Raw genomic sequence first — 20542 nt, forward strand, 5'->3', positions numbered from 1 at the left:
TTGAGCTAAAGCATTCGCAGATCATACTGTATACAGTCAACTCTCGCCTTGCAGACACGTTGCTATTAGAGACACCCCGATATTAAATACGGACAGCAATTAAACCTCCGGCAAAAGTAACTTACAGACGTTTGACTGAAATAAATCCCCGATATTACGGACTCTCGCTATTACGGACACTAACACGCGTAAGGGGAGTTTACTGTAGGTTGACGCAAACATGCCTTTAATTAAAAAAAAAAAAAAAGAAAAGAAAAAAAAAGGTAACTGAACTATGAGGGAACAGAGGAGCCAACATTTTAAGTGTTTTGCAACGATCAATGCCGTTCTCGTTGGGTGCCATCAAAGTTTGCTCCAACAATCGTTGTTTACTAATCATATCGATCGGCAAGTAAAGTTTCACCCGGCAAGAAACAATTTTAACAAAAAAGCTTTTTTTCAAGTGTTTGCTGGCCAATATAGGCTAATACATGTCAGCTTTGTCCTATATTAATCTCGTCTCAGTAAATATTTGGAACATATTTTGCAGTATTGTCACCGAATGGTTGCTAATGTAGTATAAATGATATGTTAAATTGTGCTTAGCTTATAACACAGTCAAAAAACTATTTTACTGTAAGTTCCTGTGAACGAAATAACTTTCTTCTTTGCCACTTTTTCATTCATCTTTAGATTACATCGTAGCAACTGTATTGTTATCACAGTGACCTAGGTTCACTCATGGCACAAAATTGAATGCTGTCGATCACCCAATTTTAAATGTTTTTCTTTCTCAACCAATCAGATTCGCCCTCTCATACACACTTGTAAATGAGTTTCGAAGCCCTACCTGATTTGCAAAGATGGCTTGAAAATTGCGGCGAGGAGAGAGGAAGTATACATATACAGCCTTTAGTTGCAGTTTCTAGCCGCTAATTCGATTGGAAAGCAAAACCCGCGAAGAGTCATCCGCAAATAATATTGCGATATCAAGTAGAAAGTGGGATAATTTTGCGCTGTCGAAACAGCGAAAGTGATCTTCAGTGCTGGGACAGCGCCTGCAATGGCCAAGCTTTCCGGATTTAATCACCAAGTATGTAGATCATCTTTTGATCTGTATTTACAGGCTAACTCAAGTTGCACAATAGTTAAAGCGCATTAGGCTCGTTCATCTAACTTGTGCGTTTAGCCGCAAAATGTGCCATTTCGCTTAAAAAAAAAATTGTCTATTTTGAAAGGATGGGCTGCACTGTTCTCGACGTCTTAAGGCAGTTGCACCTAATAGTGCGCCTTAAATCTTGTAATAAGGGCGGTATAATTTCTGTTGTGGTTTTCCAATGATACTGTGGTTCAAAAGATCATTTCGAAAGTGACTGTTTTTTATAAATTGGGAAATACAGCGCAATAAGGGATACACGTCTTCCATCAGCCGGGTCTTATGCAAAATTTGCATCCGATCATCTGAGACACTGATTTCACTCGAATTTAGTTATCAGCCTATCATTTAATGCTGTGCTTGGGAAGCTTAACTGAAAACTATAAATCGATGCTGACCCGTTCATTTTCTTACCAGGCGAATAAATGTACGAGACAGTAAATAATATAAAATTCAGACAAAATTTTTCAGAGAATCGTCAAGTCACTGATTACAGATGATTACCTAAAACGTGCACCCCGTACTTAGATGTAAATTTTAGTTTATTGCAAGAAACGAAAGAAGTTTGATGTTTTAAATGCAGTCAAAGGGATTCGAACAGTTAGACTTTGGTCGAATATTTCGGGATGATAGTTGTTTGTTGACGAAAGTGTTAATAAATGCGAGCTGCGAAAGGAACAATCATTGTTTGCATTTTGTTTTGAAGAATTTTAAACGCCGTGGAAAGCCGAAAATGAAGATGTTTTTTTCTGAACTGGTTTATGTCCCTTTCAGTTCCATCTTAAATAGTTAATTTTATTTCGTTCAGCGAGTATAACTGCTTAGAGAACACGCGCTGCCCGAAGGTTTAGTGATTAATTGAAAGAAATATATGCCATTTGTTTTATTTACGTCGTGTGCCAGAGGACACATTGCATTGAATCTGAATTGCAAATGTTTGTCAATATTGAAAGTTTATCGGTCAGGTTTTACTAAACCGGATGGTTGTCCCGGGAAACTAAAATGATCATATCCAGTTTTACTTTCCAAGGAAAAATATCCAGACCTGAAAAATATCCAAACTGACTCACACGTGTCTCTTCGAAAATGAAAGGTGAAAATGTTCAGAACTATAAAAAAAAATATGATAATAAGTTGAAGAATCGTGCGAATTCTAGTTACATAGCCTGAGGGAAAACTCATCTTTATTTGTAGTTCAGTAAATCTCGTATGTCAAATGACGCACTATTTTTTCGATATTAAAATCTACCCACGATGGGAACCAAAACATTCTTTTTTTCCCTTCGTTTTTCAATTTGTAACATAATATTGTTGAACTTCACCGATTTGGTTCTTGATGATTAAAACAAATTGCATTTGTCGGCAAGATCTTGGGAAGATCTAAGTGGAGACAGGTGAAGTTGGAAATGCAAATCAAACATGTTTGTAATAAATCGGATGACAACTGCAATGCGGGTTAAAAAACAAAACAGAACAGAACACCTTTTCGAGTTGCATTTCCAAAACGATTTTCTCGGTTCTGCCATGGAAGGCATTGTTACTGTGTCCTAAAATTGGCATCTAAGACTAATAAAAAATAACAAAGAAAAAAGAAAGATAGCGATAAGACTGGCAGAGGTTTCAAAGGCGTTGGGCTGTTTTAGAACTTTTTTTGGCCGTCAGGACTGTTCAACAAAAAAAAATAGGGCAACCGAATGCTCGCTTTTGTCTGTAAACCTGCTACTCTGCGCTATAAAACTGGAGAAGCAAACCTGATTTTGATATGCGCAAAGCTCTTGGTTGGCTTGCGTGCGTTGAAAGATTTTACCGATTCAAAACGCAAGCACGCGAGATGACTACTTTATTATATTCCGTGTTCAAGTAGATTGTGAGCTTAATTTAGTTTCTGTAGAAGAGGTTTTTGTCATTGCTGCCAAAATTTATTCAAAACTACTTTCAAAAGGAAAGCCTTATCATTCATCACCGGCAGTGGTTTCAGTTGCCAGTAGCTGGCGATCAATTCGTTTTCTTTCTTCGATCATTCCTTGATACGACAACAAGAGTCATCAGAAAGTAGATTCGTAGAAGAATTCACAATCTTTAAATGACCATACGAGTAAAAGCAAGGGACGATATGGAGATGACCAAAAACTGAACTGAATCCGGGACAAAATTTATGCTGAAATTTACGAATTTCAAATGAGGACTGATGAGACAAGGGGTAGATATTAGATAGGACAAAATTCGTGCAAATTAACGAGCTTTTCAAGCAGTTTATAATTGAAATTTTAAACTTTTATGAAGAAGAATGAGGAGACCTAAAAGCAAAGAATAATAACCTTGAATTAAGAAGACGAACAAGCATTCAGCAAAGCGAGCGCGAATCGAAAGCTGATAGGAAAGAAAATAATCATACGTGGACCGAAACAAATCTTGGCTCTTCTGGCCGTGTTCTAACGAACTGTCATGAATTAAAAAAGATTAAACTATGAACTAGTTTTGAGTACAAATATCTTTATAGTGAAAATAACATGAATTTACTATTAGTTTCGCAATCAATACACTCGCTCTCGAATATTAACTTTCTTGGAGCTACCCTCGAGTAAGTTGCCTAGTAACTTAAGACTGAGATGAGTCGCTTCCTATTTCAAACCTATATTAAAAAACCTTTATTAAAAGCTCTTGGTCGTGATGGACCGAATCCTTAATTTTCAACAAAATAACTATTAGGCATCGTTGCGGGGACTCACTGAGTTTTTTTTAACTTTTTGATAATGGTTACAAGATGTTAAAATTGATCTACAAGATGGCAAAATTAGCGCTAATGCTCTTTGAACAACATTCGCGGTGATCAATTTATGCACATGGTGCCTTTACAAATGTTAAGATTTTAACTGAAATTTTTCCATCATTCTATTTGTCTCCAACTTTTTCACTTCTCAATTCTGTTATGAAACACCAGAAAACAATAAGCAAATTTCAGTAAACCAGCCGAATGTAACCACACAGAGGACATAAGGTTTACTCTGAGAATTGAATGGCCTAAAACTTGAATAGAGTAATTTGAATCCCATTAAGCACCTCTGAAAAGTCGCATTACAAGCCCATAAAGTGGCTCACAGGGCCGGAGCTTAATTCGGTTTCCGTAGCATGAGGCAAGTATGACATGCGACATATTAATTCAGCTTTCATAAGCGATACAATAGCAGGAAAACTAGAAGACACCAGTGTTACATTGTAAATCTGTTCATACATTTCCAAGTTCGACAGCAAGGACAAGTAACATTCGCAAAGGTAACTGGACGTCGCAACTTTGTTTCCGTACGTTAGGTGTGGTCATCACGTAAATTAATTAAAGAACTACTGCCAAAATAACAGGAGCTTTCCTATTTTTGGTGAAAAAAAAACTGACTTCCTTGCGTCCATATTATATTTTTTATTTCTTCGTCATCTTTCCGACGGTTGAGCCGGGAAGTACAAGTCGTCTGCTCGACAAGCTTCAAGCTTACACCGCTAAAACGGACTTACGACAACCGAGATTTCGACCTTTTCATTGCTTCCATGTTGTGTGCAATCAATGGCAGTTTGCAAGAAAAACTAACCGCTGTTTCAGGCTGATTAACCCTCCGTCAGTTGGGAAATCTGCGGTTGTTTTGCTTTGTTTTCTGAAGTAGGGAATTTAGTCAAGAGCTAAACCAATAGCGAATCTAGGCAAGGGGAACAGGGGGCCGCCCACCCCCCCGGTACTTTTCAGGTTTAGACTTTCATGAAGAGCAGCTAGTCGAGGTGCGTTCGAGAGCGGGCCTCTCACTTACCCCTGAAGGTCTGTTGTAGATCCGCCATTTTAAACATCTGCTCATGTGACTAGGGTCTAGGGGACAAAATCCTCGAGTGTGATCCTTCAAATGAAAGCGTAACACTTTCATTTACTGCTATTTATTATGCTGTAAACATACAGTCGACTCCCGATAACTCGAACCTTCAAGGGAAATTGAAAAAGGTTCGAGTTATCGGAAGTTCGAGTTATCGAGGGTAAAATTATATAGAAAATGACCTGAAAGGAAAGGAAAATTGGTTCGAGTTAGAGAGGGTTCGAGTTATCGGGAGTCGACTGTAATAGCAATTTGGGTCTGAGGGTGAAATCCTAGAGTATGACAACCAGGTAGCAAGAAATTTTGCACACGTCGTAATTATTGGGTAAGCATTTTGTGGAAACTATTGAGAGAAGTGTAATATTGCTAATCAAGTTACGGTTATGCCACGATCGACGATGCTCAAAAGGAATTGCCGGAGTGAAAGGGTTGAGGCATTAAGTTTAGGAAAAACACTGAAGAATGTCTGCGGACAATGTCTGCAAAGAATGTATCTCAGCATTCACTCACGGCGGTGTCTTTTGAGTGACCCTGGTTGCCTGTACAGGCAAACGAGATGCTACGCTCACTAAAATCACCATTCCGTATCGCTTCTATCTTTTTCAGTGGCCGTCAAACTAACTTTGGTTTTAGCAGTAGTGGTCGGGGTAGCCTCGGCCCTAGCTGCCGCGTTATTAGCCGTGCTGTGCAAGTGCTGCTGGGTATGGTGGCGTTACCGCAGAACGCATCGCAGGCGCAGCCCCTCACAAGAGTCTTACTTCATACAGCAGAAGGGCAAATGGCCGGCGGGAATCACTTATCAAACTTATGAAAACGGCTCTGTGGCCGACTTCGACAGCATTTCCAGCGGAGAGGAACCGTATATTATTGAAACACCAGGAGAATTTGGCAAACTCCAGTTATGGCTTGATTACAACAAAGAAGAGGATGTTGTAATCATTGGACTAGTTCAAGCGAAGGGAATCATTTGCCGAACGAACGTACAAACCGCGTACGTTCATCCTGTGGTTCAGCTATGTAAGGGTGAAAAAACTCTGGATGAGAGAGTAATTGAGAAACAAAAAATGACCTTTGAACCGCAATGGAACGAGGAGTTGTTGTTTTCGTTGGACGGGAACCCAATAGGAAAACTTTCGTTCTCCATTCGATTGATCGAACTGGACTCGTTTTCAAACTCGCATTTGATTGGTCAAGTGGTGCTTTCGCTGGACGAAGCGGAGCTTGGTGAACCGCATCCCAGGTGGTACGACATCGTTGGCTCGACAAAGGTAAACAACAATCTCTTGTTAAAATCTGTTATCTGTGAGCTAAATCTTCTAGGCCTAACAAAATTTGTTTAACGAATTTGACACCTAACAGTCTTAAGCGACTTAAAAACCTGTGGCCCGTAGGTTTCGGATCGAATCGAAATGCGATCGCAGAGAATACCTGGAGTTCACACTCCTCATCCTAAACTCGGTGACACCTGAGCAGTAACTATATGGCCACGCAAGGTTTTTTTTCATACACAGGCGAAGTAGCTGCTACAGTGTTCACGAGTTAACATCATTGTGGACAAGTAAATCAGAGTAGATAATTTATCGCAAGTAAATTAGAGTAGATCAATTGACTTGCGAGGATAGAACTCCCATTTGCGGATCCAGGGGCGAAAGGCGGAATTCGCCATTAATTAATTCTTTTTTCCCATTTTTTCTTAAGATATTTTCACTCCGGGCGCGGTCCTATTTTTACACTTTTTACCCACTTTTACACTAAGAGGAAATCCACTCGGGTCAAAAGATGTTCGAATAAATTCCTTGTCAAAAAGCCGCCAGACTCCGATTACAGAGACCTATAGAATCACATGTCCTAAACACGACTCTTCCCTGATATAAGAGAGCGAAATACTTCTCAGGAAATCAAGCGCCTTTGAAAACATACTCTCACTACAATAACTTCTGTCTGCCTGTCACTTTATCTCCAGATGCCAAGTCATGAGTACGTTGGTGAGCTGCTCCTCTCATTAAACTACTTTCCCACCACCCAGCGTCTTACGATCGTGATTCTAAAGGCACGAAACCTGAAAATAGAGTCGCAATCTGGTTTGTGGGGTAAGTTTGCGCTCTGTTTGTATAGCAACCAACGATTAAAAATGCATTATCATAGTGACGACCAAAGTATTCAACCCCATTAGCCAATCATTGTCATAACAAGTGGACATAAACCAATACCAAAACAAGAAAAAAACACGTGACAAGTGCCAAGCGCGGGAAAAAGTGCAGCAAGCCAAATCACTCTCAATGTGGTTATGACGTAGTGCGATTGGTTGGCGGTACGTTTCACCTTTGGCTTTTAGCCAGTCTTTACAAGCGCTCGCGAAACGCAACAGGGTGGATGCAATAAGATGCGTATGAGAACCGCAAAGATAAAAAATGTTACGAGTTGAAACTGTGAACAGCAAATGTAATTCGTAGCATGACAAATTGTATATTTTTTTCTACAGGACCCTCCGTCAAAGTGTTCTTGATGTTGAACAAAACGAGGTTAGGAAGAAAGCGGACAGCCATGCAGAAGAAGACGGTCAACCCTGTTTACAATGAAGCTTTCACGTTCAAAGTTACTACGGACACCCTCCAGAAAGTTACCTTCAAGGTTCTTGTTGTCAACAAGCATTCACATGGCTCTGATCAAGTGATTGGTCACGTGCTGCTTGGACAGCATGTGACCGGAAGTGGCTTTTCACACTGGACTCACATGTTAGCCTCGCTGCGGAAACCAATCGCCATGTGGCATCCCATAGTTCCTGGCTCGTAATGTCATGCAGCGCACGTGACTTGCGAGCCGAATATATTTATTCTATAGACTCTATACAAGGGGAGTTTATTTATTACAATGGCTTCTGAGATTTTAAATTTATAGTGAGTAGTTAAATTGTATTTAATATTAGGAGTGTAAATATGAAGTAATTAAAAAACGAACGCTCAGACAAAGTTAACTTAAAAAGAAACGTAAAGTATTGTTGTGTTACATGCACAACACCAATTCGAACTTTCATTCAAACAAATATAGTTTTAAACTCTTCTTTTAATTATTTTTAATTTAATCAGTTATGGTTAGCAGATTCCGGTTGTTGTGACCGCTTCTTATATTTTTTTAAAACGACTTCTTTAACTTTAACTTCGTACAAGAACAACAGCACTCTTTTCCCTCTTCCTTTATTTTCTCTCCTTTTGGTTGATACTAAACCGACCTTTCTACATAAAATTTATGATAAAGTATGGGGTGATGAAAGTCAGGGAAAAATAAATATCATGGTTCTCTCAGGGATAATGACGATGACGCTGGCGTCTTTAGACAACGAGGAAAAGATGGTGGGCAAGGGGAGGCAGAGAAGGGCGAGTGGAGGAGAGGCTTCACGAAGCTTGCCAGCTAACACAGCATTTTTTACAAAAGGTAACTTTCGGGTGTGCTTATATCTGTAATTCGTGGTGACAAATAGCAGAAGTGGAGGAGGGGAAAAATAAGGGTCTCTAATAAGCTTTACATTGCTGATCTGCATCGAGGGGGTTCCTAAGCGAGGGTTAGACTCGCAATTGTGTTTGGAAAGTTTGTAAAGAAATTTACTGAATTTGGAGTTAGAATGACAAAATTGAGTGAGAATTGAGGGGCCTTGTATCAAGGCTAAAGAAGAATTAGGGATTTATGCACTTATCAATCCAAAGGTTAGGAGTGCCTGAATTCTTTCGTGTCTGCCAGTGGCGAGAAGAGAGAAAACAGTTATGATAACAGGTATTCAGTGACCGGCAATGATAAGAATATAAATTCTGTAAGACAGAGTAACAATTATTTTGAGGTCTTGTATCAAGTCCATTGTCAAAACACAAGAGTCGAATGAAAAGCAATAAAAAGCTTTTAATATAATGGCGTCCCTTGTACATACAATAAGCTATGAGCAACCGTACAGGAAATTGAGATTTTTGCCTTCCACGCAATAAGTTGCAAATACATTTACAAGAACCTAACTTGCTTTCATGTCGTTTAAGAGGGGAAGGGGGGAGGGGGTGTTAACATTTTCATATTTTCATTCCAACAAGAGGTGAAAACTATACTGCGTTTACATAAGCTGTTTTTATGGCGATTTGAGTTTGAAACTTAAAGAAATATGAAACGAACAGTCATCAGATACTACAGACTTTCGATTCTAGTGCGAATACAAATACGACCACTGCCCCATTCACACCAAGGCTTAAACACGTTTAAAAGCTGTTTAGTTAAACACAGTTTAAAATTGTTCCTTCATAAAAGCTGCTTTCGAATTTTTGTAGACTACAGATTTAGCACAAATGAAAGCATAAGTTAAAGTTTACTTGAATCCTATGTCAAAGCCAATGGTTCAGCTTTCTGTTATCAATTTTCATGTTGTTAAACCCGATTTAACTAAACATGTTTTGTTGGTGTGAATGAGTTTTTCCAATAGACAAAGAGCGCATGCGTGTGAGTAAGTGTCATTTTGGCGGGAAAACGAGCTTACCGTCGTCATTTTACTACGAGTTTTTGTGAGAATGGCGTAGTGGCGAAAACAAGTCCTTGAAACATAGGTGATCTCATCTTTTTGGAATCCCAAAAGCCCTAGCTATCATTATTCAAAACAATCGCGTCAAGTTCGTCGCTCACACAGAGTAAAATGAAGCTTCCTGGGATATCTCTCTTCTTAGTACTTCACTAAAAACTTTGTATTCGTAGCGGTACTCGTACCTAGAATCTAAAAGTCTCTCCTCAGTGTGTTTACATGAGGTCAGTATGCCTTTCCAAGAATCTTGATCCGACACAGCTAGTGGTGTGAACTCACACAGATACGACTGATACTGATGCGATTTGAGACCGGTAACACGTAACACATAGAGAGACACGTGAGAGAACCGGGATGAGTTCACACCTGTTTGAAATTCGAACTGGCAAAAAATATAAGGCACCTTCAGATTAGAGTACGAGAACGACATTAGGGAGCTTAAGGAACGACGACGGTAACGGCAACGAAAACGTCAACTGAAAATACATCTTTATTTCATTTGTGCTACTTCGCGATTATTTCAACTCGTTCAACTTTTACAAAAATGGCGAACTATCCAGGAACCAAATTGGTAGGAGTGGCGTACAAGTTAAGAAAGAAAATGAAAAATTCATCGCCATGCGTGAAACTCACGTTCTCCACAAAACCTTAAAGGTGGTCATTTCACGTTGTTGTTTTACAGAGGACGCAAAGAAATTTACCAAATGTAAAACGCATTTGCAGAGCGATTGTTTTGTTCATTAAACCTATTGTTTTGCGGCGTTGTCGTTGCCGTCGCCGTCCGGCGTCGTTTCTTAAGCTCCCTAATTGAGTACGAGGACGACTTTCAAATTTCAAATCAGTCGCATCCCCAAAACTCTCGCTTCTTCCCGTTGTTTACCAACCGATAAGGAGACCCTAAAAACAAGATTGGTGTGACAAGTGGTTATCTAAACCACGTAAACTAGATGAGAAATGTCGTACTCGTACTCAATCTCGTACTCGTGGTCAAATCTGGAGGACCCTGTAATCATTCCCACGAAGCGCTTACGACAGGATGGAGGGTTTGCAAATCGTCTTGGAAACAAAAAATCTTACAAAAAGTATCCCATCAGAATCGAGCTGGCTCACGACTTGCGTGCAGCAATGCTTTGGTAAATTCAGATGGGATTCTAGACGCGAATTAATTAAAATTGATTATACTGTCGCGTGTTAAGTAAGCGATCAGTTCATAGATTGAGTTGAAGCAACGATCCCACAACATATCCTTCAAACTATAAATTAAAAGCGAAAAAAAAATTACTGACTTTCAAGACTTCACAACCATAAAATTTGACACTCGCGAAAAATTTTCTTGGAAATATACAAATTATTGAAAATCAGAGCAATTTTAAGTGCTGTAAACATTAAAAACAAAAGAAAATTATTTTAATCCAAAGAGGCGCGTGGTTTCAACTCCTGGATATTGAATGAATTCTAATAATTTAAAGAAAATTTACATCAGATTGAACATTGAACCCTGCAATGCTAACTGATTTGAATTTTGGAAATGGAGCTCTGAGAAGACCTTTATGTGTTTGTACTAATGGCACTCGAATCAAGCGAGGCGCTGTGAACAAACAATGAGACCGGTACATTTTAAGAAAGACTTTGGAATTTGAAATCCGACCAATACCCATGAAACAACAAACGCATCGTATGTACGGCGCTAAATTCTCAGAGATGGATGGGTTCGTTGCAACGAGACTGCACTGTAAACAGCAGGGTTTACAAATAACTTTTAGAGCTCTCCAGAGCGGGGTAGTCCTTGAGAGCCTTCATCATGTCTTTTCGGCTCAGAGGCATCAAGGCGCCGTATGAAATGTCAGTGGGCCACGCAAACAAGGAATGCAAGATTCTAAAGTCACCTGACTCTGGGTCCACAAAGTAAAAGTCCGCTTTGCGCTGGCCATCAGCACAGGTACTGAAATCAAGAATCACGATGGAGCCATTTATACAGGTCACGTAAGGCCGAGTGATCTTAGCTTCCTCCAACATGGCCGCGTCCTGCTGCGCTGTCGGGCTAGACTCCACTGCAAGCACACCATGCACAAAACATGTCTTCCCTGCACTGCTTTTCCTTTCCACGTTCGTTTCATTGGACGTGAGGTAAACAAAGGAGCCTTCCTCCGAGCGTCCTTTTCGCGTATACAGCTTGTTCACCTGTATTTTGAGCACCTGCCAATCGTCTGTCGCTGGATCGTACATCTCGCAGTCTGTCGGAGTGACGTCTTCACCTCGCTCTCCACCAATCACATAGATTTTCTCATTATGGACAAACGCAAAGGCGCTTGATCGAGGCTGGTGCATGGGCGAAACATACGCCCAGCGGTCAGTCTGTGGATCATACCTTTCCACTGTCTTTAGACACTCTCTGTGAGCCGAGCCGTCTGTGCCTCCGAACACGAAGATGTACCTATCTTTGTAGTTTACCGCAGTGAGCTCGTACCGCGGTTCACACATGTCCGCCACCGATGTCCACGCCTGCTTCTCCACATCATAACGCTGCACTGTTTTGACTTCCGCGACCTCCTGCATAGACATTCCTCCAATCAAGTAAATAAATCTGCCCATAGTCACCGCCGCGCAGTCAAATGTCATCGGTGCAGAAGGTTCTATATCAGTGGTTGGAGCCACACCCGAGTTTGGCATAAGATGGCGGGCTGTCAGAGGGTTTCTGTGGAATGCGAGCTTGGGATTGTTCCAAGGAACTTGCACATATAGTCCAGAATTCGTGTAAACCAGAGGTGTGCCATTGGCCAGCATTGACTTGTTATGAGGAATGCGAGCGATGAGAGACCACGGGCCAGCAAACGGAAGCCAGTAGCACAGATTGTAGGAGTGTGTATAATGCAGTCTATGTGTTAAGCCAAACAGGACTACGTTGTGGAAATACGCGGTCTGATAAACATTCTCTGTTGAAACGCCATCTTTCAGCTTGTAGCCGGAGAATTTGGTCAACTCATCGACATCTTCATCAGCAGCAAGTTTCTTTAGGAAGACATCTGGAATGCTGGCCATGTGGATTAGATTCAAAAGTCTCTTGAAGGGCTCCTCTCTGTCCTCAGGCGAGTGTTTGTACCAGCGAACCAAAGATTCCAGCATTTGTGCTTCGCTGGACAAAATATCGTCGTTTGAAAGAAACCATCTAACATCCTGGTCCGTGATCTCCAGATAATCGTTAGAGAGTGCAATACTCCAATAGTGAGTACATACAAAATTCACCATTTCTTGGTAAATTTCATCGAGACAATCGAAGCTTCTTACAAGTGAATATATGAGCCAAAAATTCGACAATGTTGAAGAATCCTTTACAAAATCAATAATTCGTCTTTTTAAGTGTTCTATGAGCAAGTAATCACTGGCTTGAAGCAGGCTCCTCGCGTTGTCAAAAGTAATGGCAATCTCTCCACTGTACACAAACGCCAACAACTCCTCCACGATTGCCTCGTCTATGACACCAAAGTCAACATTTCTTTCGTGAACCTCTCGCATTTCAGATCTAAAGAGTCCTTTGAAATAACAGCTCACAGCCGCAAGAACATTCTTATGAACTGGAACGACTCTGTCGCTACCAGTTGTCAATGTGAGATCACAAAACAACCCTTCCTCCCGAAACAACGACAGATTAGTCAAAATAGCGTCTTGGTCGTTAGTATTGAATAGTTTCAACTTAGAAGCAGATCCTTTATTTCCATTTGTGTGTTCTGTATATTTCTTTAATAACTCTTGAAGACCCAAAATTTCGGCCACATAAAGCATCGATGAGGCACTCTGCTGATCCAATTTACATTTTCCTGTGTATAAGATATTGAGCATATTCTCCATAGTACTTGGTTCGACTTTTTCAAACTCGTGGTAAACAGCTTGAGATGAGTCGTTGTTAGAAAACAGTTCCCTAAAGTAACATGAACTGGCAGCCAACACATTTCTGTGGACTGGAAAATCCTTGCCGTTCACTTTTATGGTAAAGTCGGTAAAAAGGCTTTCGTGCCGGAATGTATTGAGAGTTTCAAGTAGGAAGAGCTGGTAGGAAGTCTTCACAGAAATAGGTCCCTCACTGCCCTGTTCTTCTTCTCCTGCTTCGGAGTCTCTTACGGCATTTTCTTCTTCGCTTGGTGCTAACGATAAATCTACATTGCTTGGATGTAATGCTTCCAATGGATGCTGCTGCTCAGCAGCACAAGTGCATGTGCATTTTGACCATGTTTTACCCATTTCAATCTCAACAAAACAACAACTGACTCACTCTCTACTCTCATGTCACACAACACCTTTTGCATCACACAACACCAGACCCGTCAAGCCTTGTGAACTCCCCTTCTCCATGTACGTAGCATGCCTTGTCCTTGGGTTGGAAGCAATACACATTTCATGTCCTTTGTTGTACAGAGTAAAACTGATCGTATTCACACATCATTGTCACAACCTGAAAAGGATGAATTATATTTTAAAATCATGATTTCTATGATACAGTCAAACCCTGCTACTGGGGGGGGGGGGGGGGGGGAGGTACTCTAAACATTTTTGGTTGGAGGAATGCCACTGGGACTCTGAAACTCTTACCCTAAACCAGACCAAGTTCAGCTGCATTTTGCATCCCTATACTAGATAAAAGACCAGAAATCCCTACCCTATCCCAGACTCGCTATTTTCCAGAAACTCAATCAATAAGACAGTCCAGCCAAAACAAAATCTTCTACATGTACAACAACAACTAAAACACAATTTTTGAGTGTCAATTCCTGGGAAACGTAGTTTAGACTAAATTCTTCAAGCAATGGATCAGTTTCCCTGAAAATGATGCCCTATTCTAGACCAAAACTCTCTCATTTCTATAGCCTATCCCAGACTAAACTGATTGAAAACCATACCCTTGACAGCGGCAGATATTCATATAGCTTATATATATATTTCCCCCCCCCCCCCCCCCGCTCACATTTGTTCCTGGAAAAATGTATCAAAGATGAAAAGCAAGTGTGTGAACCATGAAAACATGATGTATTATTCTAGACATTCAAATCCTAGCAGTGTGTAGGATATTTGTCCCATGAACCTAGTTTAATGGCCTTAGTTAGCTCCCCCGAGTCTCCTGTAGCTCAGTGGTAGAGTATCCGAACTAGTAATCAGACGGTCTTAGGTTCGACTCCTGACAGGAACACTCGGCTTTCTTCTTTCCGAGTATGCCTGTGTCACTCTCTAGAATAATACATCATTCTCATTCATTCACCAGGCTGGATATATACCATCACATTTAGTTCAATAATATTACTTTACACCATGCCTGAGAAATAGCGATCATTAAATTGTTTTCTGGTCGTTCTTGCAAGCAAAATCAACAAGATCTAGCAATATTTCTTGGATGTTTTAATAAAAAAATTATTCCACTCGCACTTGTTGGATATGGTATGATTACAGCCAACTTGGTGCTATGCACCTTGTTGGCTATCTATCATCTCATATCCAACGCACGCTCATTGAATAATATCCTACTTTTGTTACTGTGCATACGTTCTGCGCATCTCAAGATACTCAGGTTTCCAATGGGTGGCGCCTAATAATACCAGGATATGAATTTTTTGCACGGTTTAAAACTATGCAGAGATAGCAGAACTTAGCAAGTGCTCTTGGTATCCAAAAAGAAAATTGGGGGTAACCATGCATTTTTCAGAGAAAATAAAACTTCAACTTGGGGAAAAAAGGCATACATTGCTTTGTATTTTAGCACATTTTAAAATTATTGTTGCTTAATTATCTCTAAAAAATGCATGGTTACCCCCCCCCCCCCCCACCCTATTATCTTTTTGGATTCCACTAGTCCTTGCTGAGATATGCTTTTCTCGCATAGTCATAAACAACGCAAAAATACTTCTGTACCAGTAGGCACCATCCTTAAGTATTACTACCACCCCCAGATGGAATGCTGGTCTATCACAGGGTTAACATTGTACAACATGTACATACATCTGTACATTCAAAATTACACCTATAAAGGGAGTTAAGAGGTGCACCCTATATAAGAAAAAACTCCTGTTAAAAAAGAATAAGAGCCAGATACAGGTAAGGTAAAAAGATATTGAAACAAACCAAGGAAGATTAAAAGATTACATGCAAGCAATAGGCATCAGAAAATGTGATAAGATATGCCAGAATGATTATGTCTCAACATTTTTTCACCAATACTCGTTTATATACCAGGGTAAAGAGATACAAGGTGAAGTAAAGCTTCTTGTCTAAGGAAATAGCAAGACATAATGCAGAGACCAACCTGCTGCTGTCCCAACAGATTTGCTATAACTCTATCAAAGAAGAAACTGCTCAGGATTGAGGATTGCAGGCCTAACCTTTTGCCAAAGAATACCGTCAGTTGCATGTAAGCATGGACATGAGACAAAAAAACATGTTCTAATAGAGTTCCAGACATGACATGTTTTGTCGCCAAACATTTGAAGTTTGACAACCATTAAGCAAACTGTCGCACCGGATCAGCGCGTTCCACAATAACCTTATTTCATTTTTCTCAACTTGCAGGCATATTTCTTGCTCAGAAACAGCACACTTGCCTCCAGAAAGTATTCTTAACATCTAAAAATGCTTGCAAATAATATTTTGTGGAGCAAAAACAAATCAAATCAACAACAGCCGCCTACTCCAAACTTTGAATGTTTGGCACCAAAGCATGTCATGTTTGCACCCAACTAGAACACGCTTAGATGCAACTGATGGAATTAGGCTTGAAGGGCTGAAAATGTTGTAAACTCTGAAACATTTTCAACTGTAGCCCTACTTGTTCTACTCTGCAGACTCTCCTTACACAACATTTTGGATTTGCCACAACAGTGACTGCCTTAGATTTAGGGGTCCAGTCCATACAGTACAATTTCCTTAAAAATTAATCTGCTTATAAATATTTGCCAAAGATTGTTCTATTGAAATGCAAAGCCCTTAGTCCAAGAAAAGTATTTTGCAAAATGCACATTTATGCTGGTCATAAAGAAAGTTCAGCTGCTTCTCCCCATGATGGTTAAAGTTGTTACTAAGTGGCTTCGGTCTTGTATTTCATTCAGGAAGAAATTCCTTTAACAACAAGAGTGCTGTTCGTTTACACTTAGCAATAGCACAGCAGGAATGATCTTTTGGGTGTGTTAAGAGATCTTATGAGACCCTGTTTAGTGGTTGGGTCCAGGGTTGAATCTCGGACCTCATGCTCAATAGTCTGGTACCTTAGTTACCAGCCAAGCTATAAACTAGGCGGCAGTTAGACCACAGGGTGTCGCATTCCCGATACAACTCCTTTGAGGAAGTAATAATTAGTTATTTGAAAAATTTCCACAACAATAGATCAAATGGATACTGCTTTGGCCAACAGAGGTGTGTAGTGTGTGTCCAATGCAAAAAAATACCAAACAAAAAAACTGCTATTACTAAAAGAGGCAATCACCAAGCTGGAGATGGCCACTTAATAAAACAAACTGACCTCTTGTGTATTCTTTTGTGGTTTGGGGTTATTTTGTAATTAAGGGCTTTCTTAGACACCACTAATATTCCCTAGGCTAAAGACAAATATGCAAGAGGTGAGTCTAATTTATCCATTTTATTGAATAAATGTTGAAATTTAGCTTTATTTATTGCAAAGAAACGATTGCAACTTGTTGGCGATTTACAACGTATGAGCATAAGGAAATTAGCCTACAACCCAATAGCAAAAGAGGAAGTAGCTCTGATTATCAATTTTGAGGTATTTTGCTTCAAGAATCTGGAGGCAGAAGCTTTAAGTCATCAGTGTTTGCTTCAATCAGGTGAGCAGGGATGTAAATTTTTCATTTTCTGTTGAATTGTTCCTCACTAACATCATTGCTATCATTTGAATTTGGGGTTGTATAAATAGCCAATTCTTCATGGAGTTGAACACTTAGCTGACTTTATTCTCACCGCATTTGTTCAATTTGGTTTTTCAAAACATTTGGCCAACAACATACACCATAAAATTGCCTATAGAACAGAGGGTTGGTTAACTTCTTCCTTATAAGGTATGACAAGTTTGATTGATACATGTAGGACCCTTACAAAGTCAGCAACTGTTTGGCAAGTTCTAGGCTTCAAAAAAAGAGTGTTATGAGTCTCAAGGAATCAAGCATAAACTGGGTTAAACATCATATTTCTTTGAACTTAAATTCACGATGGAAGATTTGCTACAAGCGAGCTGCACATAAAGTCCATGGGGACCGGAAAAGTTCCTATGTAGTTCTCTGGTAGGTCTTCTAACAAAGTATGTTTGCTTGCTCTCAAACTGCTTATTGATTTTAGTTAGCTTTATAACAATACAAGTAAGACCTGGGTCAAATGTCGTACTCCACATGAGCCGAACCTAATTACAGTCTAGATCAACCAAAATTTATCAAGTTCTCCTGGTTGAGTCAAACATCAAACTTAATTCAGCAGAGCTTACCTGCAGGATCAAATAAAAAGCAAAGAAGTCAAGAAATATGTGTGGACATATGAAAATAACAGAGAAAATTGAAAATATATGGCTCTTAGCAAAAAAAAAAAAAGATATTTATAATGGCAATGAAGGCTTACCAATTCATCCAAGTTTCTTCAATAAATTTTGCCTGTTTAATGTTAATTTAACTGTTCAGGTTAATTATCCAAAGGGAAATGACAAAAAAGAATTAATAGTTATAAAATTGGTCCAAAGAATGTTGATTCTTGAGGATTAAACGATAAAACTTAAAAGGTTAACATTTTTCGTGTCTTTTTGTGACCTGCTTCGAATTACACTAAAACCATCGGAATTTGAAGTGCATCATTCTTCAGGTTTTCATTATTATGAACTCTTTTGACACAAGCTTTTCCAGGAAAGTTTTTGAAGGCATTCAAAAAACTCGCGGCGCGTGTTTTATTGGGTCTAAAGCCACTCGGCTGCACCTCATAGTTTTAAATCCCGACAAAACACTGCTGCTAGTGTTCTAAACGTTACTTAAATAAGTAGTTAAGTAGTTGAATTGAGTTCAGCTCATGTGAAGTATGGCATTTGATCCGGGCCTAAAAGATTGAATTGATCATGAACTGCAGATATCTTGTGCCATGGACTGGTCTAACTCAACCATCTTGTTCTCAAAATGCAGATTACTACATGCGTTTCCAAACCCAAATAATTAACCATGCTTTGATTACCAGTTAGTATGCAACTTAAGCAGTTGCGAAAAAAAAGCCTGAAAAAAATTCAGGCTTGAACGGGATTCGAACCCATGACCTCTGCGATGCCGGTGCAGTGCTCTACCAACTGAGCTATCAAGCCAACTGGGAGCTGGCCATACTGTGAGTTCCTAATATACCCATGAAGGATGAATAAATGAATATACATTCATTCATTCATTCATAATATAAATGATAAAGTTACGTGTCGGTGGATGTCAAGCAAAGAAAAGTCATTGAAATGATTTTGAATTCTGACAATATTCCAAGGTAACCAGGCAAGAAACTAAGAATTCTACCTTGCTAAGAGAATTGATTTCCGAGCCAGATCAAAGGAAAATCAAGGGTATTTTTGAATTAAATATTTTAATTTTCACTGCACGTGATAATTGCTCACTTGCACGCATCGCTGATTTTGCAAAATTATTATGGGTAGCGATCTAAAGTGTTTAAAAAAAAATACGGCCTCATCTACACAATGCCCATTCTTTTCTAAACTGGCTTGGAAATCAACTTTCATAAAGTTTACCATCTGCCAGCAGATAAAAATGCCAATTTTTTTTGTTCTGTTGCCTTGAAATGTTCACAGAGTTCAAAATAATTTCAACGGCTTTTCCATGATTGACGTCCACCAAAATGTAACTTTATTGGAGTCTTTTGAAGGCAATAGATCACGTCTTATTGGTAACCGCTGTAAAAAAAAACCCTATACTTCAATACTGATTAACGGTAATAATCAATGTAGAGAAAACAGTAATAATATTTACTGTCATCCCCTACATATTCAACGGTCTGGCCGGCCAGTTCTGACAAATCAAAGCGCCTTATGTTACAAGGTCTTCGCTAGCGCCTTCTAAATCTATAGTTACAATCAAATGCTGCCTCAACAAACATAGTTTTTAAAAGAGTGATTCTAGAATGATTGATAAATCCAATAAAATTGATAAAGTTGAGACTTCACCAGGATGTGAGTATTGATTTTAATCAATTGATTGATAAAATCGATAACGTTTAATCTCAATTTATCGATTGATATTGATTTATCAAACCGTTTTCCGATATCAAATTTAATGATAATGATGATGATGATGATGATGATGATGAATGTTGTCATTGTCTCATGATCACTTGTGGCAGCTAAAAATTTCATTTAAACTTAAGCCTAAATTGAAAAAATATTTCAAAATTAAGTGGAGGCAGGGAAGGAGGGAGCAAGGAGCGGGGAAACCTGATCCCGGGTTAGGGACCATGACCCCAAACTATTCAATCAGTTCAATCTCGCTGAGGAGAACGGCTAAAACATTTAAGCAGCGTAGAATGCGGAATAAATGAGGCCGCTTATTAAGCTTTTATGGCTTTCTTATTACCATAAAATTGTTAACAGGTCCCTTAACTATATGCTGCCCTGACTTTTTGTATTCTCGGTGAATCCTTCTTGGTCATAAAGAAGTTTTACCTGATTCATTAGTCTACTCAAATCATTACAGTTCATAATCGCTCCATCGAAACAGTTTTTCCCAGATTGAAATTAAGGTAGAATCAAAACAGTCTTCATACCTTTTAGCCATTTGACATCACCTTAACAGAGCTTCAATTCACTTCATACTATACGAAGTTTATCTTTGTAGAAATGAAGACGAGAATTTGTCAACAAACGTTCAGCACGGCTATTACGGCTATGGGCACGCCATTTTGTAGTGCCACTCGGCTGAAGAACTGGGAACGAAAATGTCTTGGGTTTGGCTTCGGAGAACATCGGATAAACTTCGCCTTACTTCGGAGAAATCCGAA

General features: G+C 39.5%; 2 protein-coding genes across 4 annotated transcripts; one reads left to right on the plus strand and one right to left on the minus strand.

Moving 5' to 3' along the window:
- Nucleotides 1-820: 820 nt before the first annotated feature.
- LOC146467733 (synaptotagmin-2-like) lies at nucleotides 821-8886 on the plus strand. Its single transcript, XM_085125265.1, has 4 exons — nucleotides 821-1072; nucleotides 5593-6254; nucleotides 6950-7076; nucleotides 7469-8886. Coding segments are annotated over exons 1-4 (1101 nt in total). The 5' UTR covers nucleotides 821-1071; the 3' UTR covers nucleotides 7780-8886.
- LOC146467734 (kelch-like protein 25) lies at nucleotides 8858-20449 on the minus strand. 3 transcript variants are annotated; one of them, XR_014867634.1, is made up of 3 exons: nucleotides 20309-20443; nucleotides 10351-13982; nucleotides 8858-9972 (listed from the first exon to the last, which is right to left on the minus strand). XR_014867634.1 is itself a non-coding variant. In XM_085125264.1 (3 exons), the coding sequence occupies exon 3, from the start codon at nucleotides 13769-13771 to the stop codon at nucleotides 11282-11284; it is 2490 nt and encodes an 829-aa protein (XP_084981390.1). In that variant the 5' UTR covers nucleotides 13772-13982; nucleotides 17031-17106; nucleotides 20309-20449; the 3' UTR covers nucleotides 8858-11281. The 3 variants fall into 3 exon arrangements, 2 of the variants coding, with proteins under 2 accessions (XP_084981390.1, XP_084981389.1); XM_085125264.1 differs by adding an exon at nucleotides 17031-17106 and having other exon boundaries at nucleotides 8858-13982; nucleotides 20309-20449; XM_085125263.1 differs by having other exon boundaries at nucleotides 8858-13982.
- Nucleotides 20450-20542: the final 93 nt, after the last annotated feature.

Source organism: Pavona decussata, unplaced genomic scaffold, assembly GCF_977016875.1.
Source record: "Pavona decussata unplaced genomic scaffold, jaPavDecu1.1 SCAFFOLD_134, whole genome shotgun sequence".
Taxonomy (NCBI): domain Eukaryota; kingdom Metazoa; phylum Cnidaria; class Anthozoa; order Scleractinia; family Agariciidae; genus Pavona; species Pavona decussata.

Bases quoted from the DNA above. Each gene is read 5' to 3' on its own strand.
- LOC146467733 (XM_085125265.1), top strand. The intron at 6,255-6,949 runs GTAAACAACAAT...CTTTATCTCCAG, and splicing joins ACATCGTTGGCTCGACAAAG to ATGCCAAGTCATGAGTACGT. The intron at 7,077-7,468 runs GTAAGTTTGCGC...TTTTTTCTACAG, and splicing joins GTCGCAATCTGGTTTGTGGG to GACCCTCCGTCAAAGTGTTC.
- LOC146467734 (XM_085125264.1), bottom strand. From the start codon at position 13,771: ATGGGTAAAACATGGTCAAAATGCACATGCACTTGTGCTGCTGAGCAG.